Source organism: Sceloporus undulatus, chromosome 5 (assembly GCF_019175285.1).
Source record: "Sceloporus undulatus isolate JIND9_A2432 ecotype Alabama chromosome 5, SceUnd_v1.1, whole genome shotgun sequence".
Classification (NCBI taxonomy): domain Eukaryota; kingdom Metazoa; phylum Chordata; class Lepidosauria; order Squamata; family Phrynosomatidae; genus Sceloporus; species Sceloporus undulatus.
In genome coordinates, this window is record NC_056526.1 from 107,816,213 (window position 1) to 107,828,698 (window position 12,486).

Sequence of the window (12,486 nt, forward strand, 5' to 3'; positions counted from 1 at the left end):
GGACTATGTCCCTTCTATTGCATTTCTATCATTTGTTAATAGTCTTCTTCTTTCTCATGGAAAATTGCTATGAAGAATTTTTTTGCTATTAGAGGGGAGTGCAGGCATTGTTACAGTACCTCTCTGTACTTCTCACTGACTCGGTCTAAGCTGAGAGAATACACCAGGTTTTTTCCTCCCACAAAGAGTCGATCTTGATATTCGTCCAGAAGCATTACATGAAGACCAAGGTATCCAGACGGGCTGTGAAAGACTGATGTTCTGTTCAAATCCCAGAGCTCTGAAATACAACCAGAGTACGCATTATAAATATTGAACAGCCTTATGTTCATGACGCCATGTTCACCTTCTCCTGGGGAATTAGGGAAATGGTTCTGGGAAATTAAGATCTTCTCTACTTTTAACTTGGTGGAACATGTGGGGATCATTTTCAAATCTCTTCAGCTTGCAAGGAAGGTTGGGCGTAGTTCTTTTCAATTTAATCCTTTTGCTCAATATGTCATAGACATATTGGGCCACCTCCTTCTTGTATTTCATGACAGAGAAAATTGTTTTCATATATAAAAAAAATAACTTTACCAGAAAAAAATAAATGAATGGAAAATTCTCTCTACTCCTCTACTTTCTAGGATTGTATATTTGTATTATATTGGAGTATGTTGATCTGACTCTATTAAGACAAGATGCATGCTCTTTTTAAGGCATGGAATTCTAAGAATTTTGAGAAGTGTAAATTGGGTGGATTCTGGATGGATGGATTCTGAGTACAATTTATATGACACCACTTCAGAACTGAATTGACAGTTTCTCTGATTATATATTCCATTTCAGTTATAATAGAACAATAACTGACACCAGCAAAGATGTCAGAATATATGCATTCATCTTTAAGGGTTGCGAAACATATCTACTCCTCTTGTAATTGTCTCTGAGGGTGCAACTACACTGTAGATATAATGCAATTTGACACCACATTAACTGTTGTGATGCCATCTTACAGAGTCTAGGGATTTGTAGTTTTGCGAGACACCAGTACTCATTGACAGAGAAGCCCAAAGACCTTGTAAAATTACAGATCCAAGGATTCCATAAGATGGAACTACAGCAGTTACGGTTGTGTAAAACTGCATTATTTCTACAGTGTAGATGCACCCCAATACTACTTTGATCACAATCTTTCTAATACAAAAAATTAAAAGAAGTCCATATGTTAAGTTCTTTAGAATGATTAGTTCAAGACACTTTGTGCTTGAGGTAGCATGCCAAATGCCCCTCCCCAACTTAAGGTACACAGTACTCTAGGTTAGTTATGTTATTTTGGATTCTGATGCAAAAGATAATTCAAGACCCTCTTTTTCCTTTCTTGGTGTAAACACCTCACAAAATCTTAATAAATGAATAGCTCATAATTTCCTACCTCTTCATGATACTCTAAATCCGCTCCCTATGGTGGCCATCTCACACTACTTCATGAAGAGGCTGGTGCTATTCTTTCCAGCCTTGAACAGTTATCAGAATCATATGTATTTGAGATTCAGTAAATCTCAAAAGGCATAACCTGGTGCTCAGGGTTTGTGTCCGATGAATTAAGTCTGGAGCCTGGAAACTCTTGTAACTTCTCTCTCTCTCTCATATATATATATATATATATATATATATATATATGAGAGAGAGAATGATCTCAGGTTTCTTCTTAGTATAGAGACAATATCAGCACAACTTGAAAATAGTTCAGATGTCAGGACTGTGGTGTATAGCTTAATAAAAAATGTTGACAATGTGCTTGGAGAAAAGTATATTCCACACTGGACATAATTTTGAGAGGAATTTAAAAAAAAACCACCATTATCAGCATCCCTGATCATTTGGAGAGTGTCCACTGATAAGTAGGTTTTCTTATTCCAAATGTTGCTCTGAGCAAGTGGGGAGGAAGTGGAAACTGCAACAGGGAACACACATTCCTTACGCATTTACCACATATGGACTCAGGATACCTGAATAAGGATTAAGAGATTTTTCACGTCTGTGACTCAAGAAGGCCGAAAATGTCAGAGAAGGCTAGTGGGCAGCAGCTGCAAACATGTTGTGAGCTTTGGTAGAAGTGGGTGACTCATAAAGGCCCCAGATTTCTAAAGTGGGGAAATTCATATTCGATATCCTGTAGTTCTGAGCATCACTGTGCTAACAACATCTAACCTATTTCTATTGGAGAATTACCTTCTCTTTTTACATAATGCTTTCTAGCTGTATTTATTACAGTTGCCTTGTGATCCCTCTCTCAGTTACTCCACCCTATAAAAATAAAAATAAAAATAAAAATGCCAATACTCATAAACTGGAGTAAATCAAAGAATAAATTGGAGAATGAAATGGGTTTAAAAACTGGAGGAACAAACACACATGTGGGAGTTAGTGTGGGTTGGTCTGAGGGTTGGATTAGGATTCTGGAAAATCAAGTTCTGAATGTCTGATCAACTATGGAGACTGATGGTTATTTTGGGTGAATCACACTCTCTCAGCTTCAAAGAAAGGTAGTGCTGGACCTCCTCTGAATAAATGTGGGATTTAGCATGGTATACTGGCCTGAGGTTGACAAGAAAACCGTATTCCATAAGTTGCCATGAGTTGGAGTCAAAATGATGGCACACAAAAACAATACATATGTGTGATAACAAATGATACCAAGTTATAAAAAAAAAGTTATCAAGGCCAAAGAGATTGATAGGTTTTATGCAATACATCTTTTGGGCCAAACAGACCTGCTTCACACCTTTTATGAAGTCTCTGAAGTGTTCTTCAATCACACTTAATTATATGAAGATTATTTTCAGTAAATATGCTTTCCAGATGTGGGACACTGATGACTGGCATTTTGAACCTGCCAAACATTCAAGGAACCCCTTTCAGGACTTCTTTATGGAGCAACTATCCAGGTTACCATATGTCTCTGGCAATAATATACTAAACTGTATAATGTAATAATCTACAAAGAACATGTAATGTGAGTAGACCATCTAAACGGCATCTTATGTCTTCAACTATCAATTTAGTAAAGGACTGTCAGATGGATTTCCTGTAGTTCTTAAGCCCCAGAATATTTGTCAGGATGTTGCCAAACGACCAAGGAATATAATTTGTCTTGATTTCTTGGTACCTGGAGGGAAAATAAGTTCAGAACATCCCCACCTTTTAAAATCATTATTATAATTTATGAGCAAAGTAGTCAAGTGGGGAAAAAAGTGGGAAAGATGGCAAAAAAGTTGTGGGAATAAAGATGATCAATGATCTATTCTGATAAGGTAAAAGATAATTGCACTGACATCTCATTGGATTTGGTTACATAAAGTCTTTAAAGGCTTAAATTCATCCTGTAGTTTGTGTCTTTTGAATCTTGTGTAAAATAAAATGAGTCATTTTAGAAAATTACTTATAAAATGTTGAGCACATCACAGAAAACAGAAATACTAGAATGACAGGAATTCTGGCATGTCAATATGTGCTTCAAATACATAGAACTCTGCATTGTCTTTTTAAAAATGTATTTTGTCTACAAAATGGTATTGATTGTTTTTATACATGTATCTGCAAAGGTTGTGATATGGTTTTCACTAAAAGACAATATTCACAATGTCTGAATTTTTATTATACAGATAATATGCTATGGGCTTAATTGCACCTCATGTTCCATTCAAAAGGAAAGCCCAGGCTTTACTGTACATCACTTCTCATTCAAAAGCACAACAAGCCTGAGTCACTGTTACATAAATGCCTTCACAGCATGACACGGTACACACTGACGAACAGCTTCCTTCCACCCTCACATAAATCAATTTTCAAATCCATTACTTGTTCTGGACACTTAACTGTAACATGGGGATCTATATGTAAGCGGAAAAAATCTCAAATCTTTCTGGCATTCTTAACAAGTAAGATGGTGATTCATATGGATTTGTTATTCTTTCCTCAATGAATGGGAAGTTGTGCTTCTGCCAAGAGACATAATTGCAAGGCAGTATTTAAGAAACTTTAGTTGGAAGAGGCAATACTTGATAAAGTTTCTAATGCAGATTCCATGAGTCTATTAAGCTCAGGATACAACTACAAAGCCTCTGTTTCCAATACTATGACTAACTTAAACACAGCCCTCTTATATATCTCTCTACTGTAGCCTCTCTATGGTCTTAGTGAAGTGGCCACTTAGTTTGAATAGCTCCCAAGAACAGAGTGGCTTAACTCTCAAGTGTCTTTGACTATTGGGGGTAATCCTGATTTCAGTTTTATGAACTGTTTCCTCTGGTGCCCTTTCTACTTCAAATGTCCCTGGTTTTGTTTAGTGTGTATTGACTGTAGCTGAGATAACATGTCAGCTCCAGAACATTAGCATAAATCTTGGTACAGTTTCTCTCAGCCATGTCTCCATCAGTTGACCTTGGCAAAATCCATTTCTTAGTAGCTCAAATGCTCAGCATTGTCCCTTGGTGTGGGTTTACCAATACATTTCATGGTTGATGTTGAGCTACTGAGACATGTGCTATTTTGAGCAGTTAAACAAAAAATAATACTAAAATGATAATGGAAATGTGTGGGTTCTAGAACTTTTGAGTATGTCTGCATACTCAGCAAACCAAAGTTGGTCTGCCAATGACATCTAGTGGCTGGACAATATCCCTGTTCTGAGGTAGCACCACTGGCCACTGGTAGTTGGCTTGCTTGATCTAATATACTGTAGTTTGTTTTACATAATTTGGTTTTTTTTTACTTTTACTTATATTTGTTTTAACTTTTTAGTTAATTTTATATGGGTTTTTAGGCATGATCATTTTTTTTTATCCTTGTATGCATTTGGATATTCTAACATTTAGATTTTGTATTATGTATTTTGTATTTTCTCTTCTATTGATACGGTCAGTTGACTAATCAATAAAATGTGTTGTTGTTGATCTGATATAGGGTTACCAAGTTAGTTCTTGAGACCCAAGAAGGACACCTTGCCTGTTACAGGGGCTAGACCCTAGTGATGCTATAAAACCTGATAAATTAAGATCCAGAACCTGAGGATACCACTGTATATAATGGAAGATCAAGTCCCATTATATACAGTGGTGTAGTACAGTGTGCATGCGTCATACATGGGTGAAGCCATGCCAGAAGAAGCGGTGCCATGTGCCAAGAAAAATAATGGAGCATGTGCCTGTGGCACACACACTACATACTGTCGTAGGCACAAGTCCCATTATCTTTAATGGGGCTTGAGCATCTGCAGAATTTCCCTTACATGAGGGAGCGGTCTGGAATGGATCCCCCGCATAAGGGAAGGGAGCACTGTAAAATGATGTATCTTATCTGAAATAGAAAAACCAAGGTTTGCTTTTGTGTGTGTGTGTGTGTGTGTGTGTGTGTGTGTGTGTGTAAGCTGTGGTTGGTTGAATTTTTAGACAAAGAATCCGTGGGTACAAAGGGCTAACTGTACTTTAAGCATCAACCACAGATGCACTGAATATGCCATTCAAATATGGCTAACAAATGAGCACTACACACGCACACACACACACACACACACACACACATTTTCCAAGGCAGTGCTTCCCCTGAGATTCTTCTCCTTCAGCCTGAGGACAACAGAAGAGGAGCCAGAGTCAAAAGGTAAGCAGGCCTGCTTTGGATCTTAAGCATTGGGGTATGCTGTGTAGTTGCTAAGGCATTGCCAGGGCAAAAGGCATAATTACAGTGATTCATGGCTGTTTACAGTATATTAACACTATAAGTATTCACATTGTGGAATGACATTATCAGACTTTAGAGCCCTGAATACATGTGATGCTATGTGTGCCACTCCCAACCACACCAGAATTTTCTGTTTATTTAATTGTTAGAGTCTTGAGTGATTTTTTATGGGGATCGCAACATGTGGGAAGAATAGGTTTTAGCCCAGAACTTAGAAAGTTATTTTTCAAATGACTGAATACAAAGAAATGATGAAGCCCTCCATCACTGAATGGTGGTTCAGCTTCATAAAGTAACATTCTAAGTTGTGGGTATTACCCTGATAACCCTAGCCATAATCTCCATGAATGCTGCCTCTTACATTCCAACTAGCACAAGGAACAAAAATCTCATTGGCACCAACAGAAACTTTTACCAGCAATTGTTTCACAATTTTCATAGAGATCAGGGTTGGCAAAGGAAGAATAAAATCTTATCACAAACTGGCCACTTCATGCTCATTGTTGAAGAAATGTTCTCCTCCACCCACCCATCTGGACTAATACAGGACACATATCTTGTTGCATATAGTAGGTTCCGAGTCTTTTTGCTCCCATTCCAAATTGTTGGAAGCCATAATTATGGCTGACAGAAAGGAAACAGAGACTCAGCATAGCAATCCATATGGTGACTGCTGTAGGCACTACAGCAATATGAATAGCATGGGCTGTTACTGGCTGCCTAGGCTACTAGATGTATAGTTGGTTGCTTCCCTAATCAGATACTATAAAGTGAGACGAATCTGCAATGCCTATTAAGATTCTTTTTATGGAAGCCTAGTTAAAATGCTCTTTGCTGAGTCTGAAAATTATAAAGTATGATGTGATCCAATCCCAGGCTATTTTAGTAGTGTTTGTAAAAAAAAAAAGTGCAGTGTGGTTAGGCGCATTGATGGGATTATTTATCACATTATAGGATCAGTATTGCCTCATTTGGGATCATTTGATGGGATACCTCTGTAACTGGTGGGTCCTGGGAAGCTTACCTGACAGCAGTGGTGAGCAGCAGTTCTGCCACATGGCTCAAGGATCTGTGATGCCATTTTAATTTTCTATCATGCTTCACAGCAAAATTACACTGGGGACATCGCGCGAAACTGCAGGGAACAGCAGGTTGCCTGGGCCAGAAAACATGTTTTAAAGGTCCCAGGGGTAGGTGTCAGTGATGGGCCCTGCCAGGATATCCAAAGATGCCAGGTAGTAATCTGGTTGTGATAGCAAGTACCCTTATATGAAGTAATTCTACTAAATCAGCACTAACTACAATGAATGGCAATGGATTCTGCTGTTAAAGAGACAAGTTAACCTCATCTCTATTTGTAGATGCCAGGAACACATGCAAAATATGCCATCTACCATTGAGCTTCAGGGCTTCCTGTCAGTGTAACACTATCTAAAATATTACCAGAAATGGCATAAAAAGCAAACACAGCAACATTTTACATGATGCTTCTTTTCAAACTTTGGTCCAAAACACACTGCAGAAATAACCTAGTTTGAGAATGCTTTAATTCTCTGACTCAATGCTACGGAATTCTAGGAACTGTAGTTTTGTGAGACATTTAGCCTTCGGACAGAGAGCTCTGGTGCCACAATAAATTACATTTCTGAGGATTCCCTAGCACTAAACCAGGACAGTCAAAGTGATCTCAAACTGGATTTTTCTTCAGTGTGTTTTGGACCATTGACAAAATAGCATTGGACAGGACCAAGACACACAAGTAGCATCTTAATTGGACTGCAGGCAAATTCCTGAATGATTGCCTACTCTCACATTTCCTTTGTCTGTTATAAATTATATGATACTTAGAATATAAGTATTATTATATTACTAAATGGGCTAAATGGCAGCTAGAGCAATTGCAGATTCTGCCAGAAAATGAGAAGGGTACCTCAAACTATCCTGTTCAAATGAGTGCAGAAATGTTCAAAAGTATGCCTTCTTTCAAATGGTCCCGTGCCATAAATCAGAGATTCAAAGTAAATTGTAATTTATAAAGACAAGACAACATCTGAAATTAAATGGGCTCATTATTGTACTCAAGAGAGGTTAAGTGGTTTATGAATGTCAAAAATTTATCCATGCACTAATACGTGTGTGTTTTTTTATGTGTATGGACAAGGTTTTTTTGCTAAAGCCATCCTGAAGACAAGCAATGTACACTTTATTATATACTTTTGCTGTGGAATCTGGTTGCTATTATTGCACAGAACCCAAAGGCAGTAAAAACATAGGCCACATCTACACTGTAAAATTGGTTACAGCCTCTCTAGGTCTTTAAAGAGCTCTGTATGACTCTGTATTATTCTTCTAATTTTTCCTCTGTCATCTCCTATAAGTACTTGGTTTATGCTCCGTTGTGAACACATATCAAATTCAGCTGGTGTCATTGAAACTGATCTGTTTTTAGATCTTAACAATGGAAATATGAAACATAACAAACCTGCCAAGATCTATGGCAGGGATTCTTAGCTTAATCCAACTGAAACCAGAGTTCATGATCACAAAGAATTATGGTGCTTGCTTCCCCTCCCCGCTTTCCACCAAAAGACTGGTGTTTCCATACAAGGCACGGGGGTTGAGGGGGGATTCATCATGAACATTAAGCAATTTGCACAGGGTTTTTTTACAGTTTAGCCTGAGGGACATGCTCCTCTCCAAACAAATAAACTATACATTCAAATCAACTAATTCAATAATACACTGGTAATTATAATCTAATAGAAACCCTAATGTAATATTCAAACAAATAAGTTCTCACATATCCATTTTCAGTCTTCCTTCAGTTTTGGAAGAAAATTCTATTAAAATGTTAACCAAATCTACAAGGCTATTTTAAAAAGAAGAAGAATTGATGTAAAGCTTTTTCCTCCCTTGGCATTTCAGAAAATCATATACAGTGCTGGAATGGTTAAAGATGTTTTGGTTAATTTGTAATAAATCTGATTCTTCTGCCAAAGCACTAAGGTTATGTGGACAGACAATCTCACTTTCAGCAATATATGTGTGATGTATGCTATGAAGCTGAACTGAGCATGTCTAACTGAAATACATTAGAAAAAAGAAAATTATAATTTGGGGCATTGTCTTATACAGAAGATATGAAGTAGGGATGTTGGAATACCTTGCTATTGCCAAAATTCCTCTTTCCTTTTGCTCTTTCTGTCCATTTCCATTTTTCAAGTCAAGGACATATACATATGAATAGTCTTAGTGATCACAACAACAGAAACAAGGCTACAGTTATCACATATTCCAGTAGTGTGCATTTTTACAAAAGTGCACAAAAACCACTCATGAAAATGGTCAAATGTGAACATTCTCCTTTCCTTCCAGGATCAAGAAAAAGAAGACCATCATCTTCAATGTTGATGTGTTTCTATGCAGGGTCAAAGGTATGCATATTTTGGGCTAAGTCAAAATATCCTGGCTTCTTTTTCTTCTGTTTTTCGCCCCAGAGTGTGGCTTCAATATGGCTTTTGCCCGCTTTGGAGGTGTGTGTCATTTAAATGCCCTGCCTTCAAAGCAGGTGGAAATTGTTTTATTTGGCCCATCTGTTTGACCCCTAAATCACATATCTTTCACTATTTCTTTTAGGTTATAACTAACCCTGACCCACTCTCCTCACCACTCAAACTCCTAAACACCACTCTAACTAACTAATCTTGACAGATGCAACTCTTCTATCCCATTTCACTGTTATCCTAGATTTTTCCAAATCCCCTCAGACATTCTACCAATCACCACTCTTTCCCAGCTTTCTCTTACCTCCTCCAGACAGATCCTTACTATGTAACAGCTAATACACAGTGCATACATAACTACGGCGTGGTACATACCACCAACAAGCGATGTACCGGCAACAATTCTAGGGTTAAGGACCACGCGGCAACTGCAAGTCCCTAATCCTTGTACATGCATGTGGCGTAACAATAGCGGTGCCCTGTGTACACAGGCACTGCCATTGTTACATAAGCCCCGTGCGGCATTCACACATGGCGCTTACGTGACGAGTGTGCCAGTGGCACACTTGTTATACCACCCCTGTGGATCAAAAAGAACCCATTTTTTCTGGGTTCTTTTTTCTTCGTAGGGAAGCCGCATGATTTGGCAATCACGCAGCTTCCCTCTGAAGGAAATTAGGCTGCCAGCAGGCTATCCTTTCCGGTCGGTCTGTCCCATGCCTATATTATCTTAATATGTAATAAATGAAAGAGCATTCTCCCCCCCCCCAAAAAAAAAGTCCAAAACATTACAGTCACTGCAGGCAGGCCCTGGTTCCACTGAAACGGTGAGGTCACAATGGTGATACACAATGATGGCCCAGATAATGTCATTAAATATCAATAATAGAAACACAGAGTATGCCATTCAAATAAAAAGGACTATGGTGGTGGCCCCACAGGCCAGAATACTTCAAGAGCAGTCCAGATTATCCAGGCTCCAAAACTACCCTGACCTTCTCCACCTGCCGTGGCTGCCACTGCAGCATATCAATCATTCTGAGGTCAGTATGAGGCACCCAGCAACAATCAAATGACACATGACCTGTGCTGGGCAGTACAGTGGGACATGTGTGCAAACAGACATTCCCCCATTGCAACAGAGTGCTCCAGAAAGATCTGGAGCAAACAGTAAGTTATTAAAATCTGTTACAAGGGTATTACATGCTAAGTTTGGTCGAGTCATCCAGACTGTTTGCAGCAGACATGAGGATTGGATCCTGTGTCATCCAGATTCCCTGTCCAGAGGACATGGGAAGGACATTTTATTTGGCCCATGCAAATTATACACACACTTTTCTAGATAGCCCTCTCACCCTGAGATTCTTCCTCCTCTCCCTGAGGACAAGAAACAGACTGGAGATCTGAGGATTCCATTCACAGCATGTGCTGAACCTGATTATTCATACATTATTATGTGAAGTGGCACCAAAAACCTAGGTATTTGAAGTGATATAAGAAAGCGGTAAGTATTTTTTCCCTGTAATAACAATGTTGTCATTGTTTTGTTCCTTTAATCCATCTTCAATTTATGGCGACTGTAACACAAACCTATCACATGGTTTTCTTTGAATGATTTGTACTGGGGGGGGGTACCATTGCCTTTCTTTGAGGGAGTGTGGGTTGCCCAAAGTCATTTAGTGGGTTTCCATAACTGAGCAAGGATTGAAACCTTGGTCTTCCAGAGTTCTAGTCCAACACTTAAACAACACAACACACATAAATAAGCAATCACTTAATGCTGCAAATTATCTAGTAATAAACACAAATGTACAAATTAACCTGCTGTGTACTGTCCTGCTGTCTCCACTGTCACAGTCTTAAAGTCAGGGACAACCTTTGTCTTCTGTCAAATAATCTTTTCTGATTAATCTTTATGTGGATTTGTTTTTTTCCAAAAAAACTGAAATACTCCAGCAAGCTTTAAAAACACTGGAAGAACTCAATTACCATGTGACCTCATTTTGTGACTGTCCATGGCTTACTCTAACTACCTTTCAATACTGCAAGTAGGACGTATCACCCACTAGACACAGTAAAATAACAGTAAAACTTTCAGTGTGGGGTGGGGTGGGGATATGTATTACAGCCCATGTATAAATCTGCCACACACAATAAATCCTAGTGCCATGATAGTCCCAGTGTGGTAAAAACACCCCTTCCCATTTGAAAAGCAAATATGTTCTCACTGATGCACGTAGTTCAAATAGTTTTTAGTATACTGTTGCAGGCACCCTCTCTGCAACATGAATAATGACTTTCCCTATGTATTTTATACTTTTAGCTATCTTGTCTGTTGTCCCTAGACTGATGCCCTTCAGGCAGAGCTGCCAAATCTCAGGGCTCGGCCTCCAGACCTCAAGACAATGTGGATAAATATCAGGGAGAGAACACTGCCTTGAAATGTGAGAGTATGTTTATTATCCTCACTTGTTAGATCTTGTTCGTTTTAAATTAGCATTAGTTGAATGGCACACTCTTCCAACTGTGGTTGATGCTTAAGGTATCATAGTTAATGACATAACTAGAGTAGCCTTTTGTTACATCATTATGGCCAGTCTCCTTTGATGCCACAAGAGTTCACCTCTATGTCTGAGGTTTGGGCACTAAAATCTCAGGCCTGGATTAGTCTTGACCTGGCAACCCTACCTTCAGACAGATTGGTTCGCAGCTCTCATCCATACCTGCCTATATGGTCACTTGCCTTGCTAGATTGTGGTATGCTCACTTGTTCTTCCATAAGAGCTGTGGTGGCTCATTCACTGTTAGAACACACAACCTACTTGGGTGGAAGGAGCTTGGTAAAGAAAACAATCTGGCAGATTTCAATCACAGCAGTGAAGTCATAGTGGTTAGAGCTCAGTTGGCTGACCAGCGGCTTAGTTACACTGGAACAACTTACCAGAAGAGATCCGTCTTATGCTTTCTTTGGAAGCCTTCAAGAGGGCATTGAAGACGGATCTCTTCTGGCAGGCCTATCCAACAGATCTCCTCTAATCTGATTTTGAACATCTGAATATGATGACTCGATTCTTATGACTGTGAGCAATACTGTAACAACTCTTCCTCTTTTTATTTTTGATTGATGTTTTTATATGTATTTTATGATGTTTTTACTGTTGTAATCCCGCTTTGATCCGAAGGGAGAAGCAGGAGATATGAATAAAATGTATTATTATTATTATTATTATTATTATTATTATTATTATTATTATTATTA

At 38.6% G+C, this 12,486-nt stretch overlaps 1 protein-coding gene across 2 annotated transcripts in view; it reads right to left on the bottom strand.

The window, feature by feature from the left end:
- SEMA3E (semaphorin 3E) overlaps positions 1 to 12,486 on the bottom strand; it is a 201,463-nt gene that overhangs the window by 95,725 nt on the left and 93,252 nt on the right. For both annotated transcript variants that reach the window (XM_042466429.1, XM_042466428.1), the window contains exon 2: positions 120 to 280. In XM_042466429.1, coding sequence (XP_042322363.1) covers positions 120 to 280 — 161 coding nt within the window. The remainder of the gene's footprint in view (positions 1 to 119; positions 281 to 12,486) is intronic.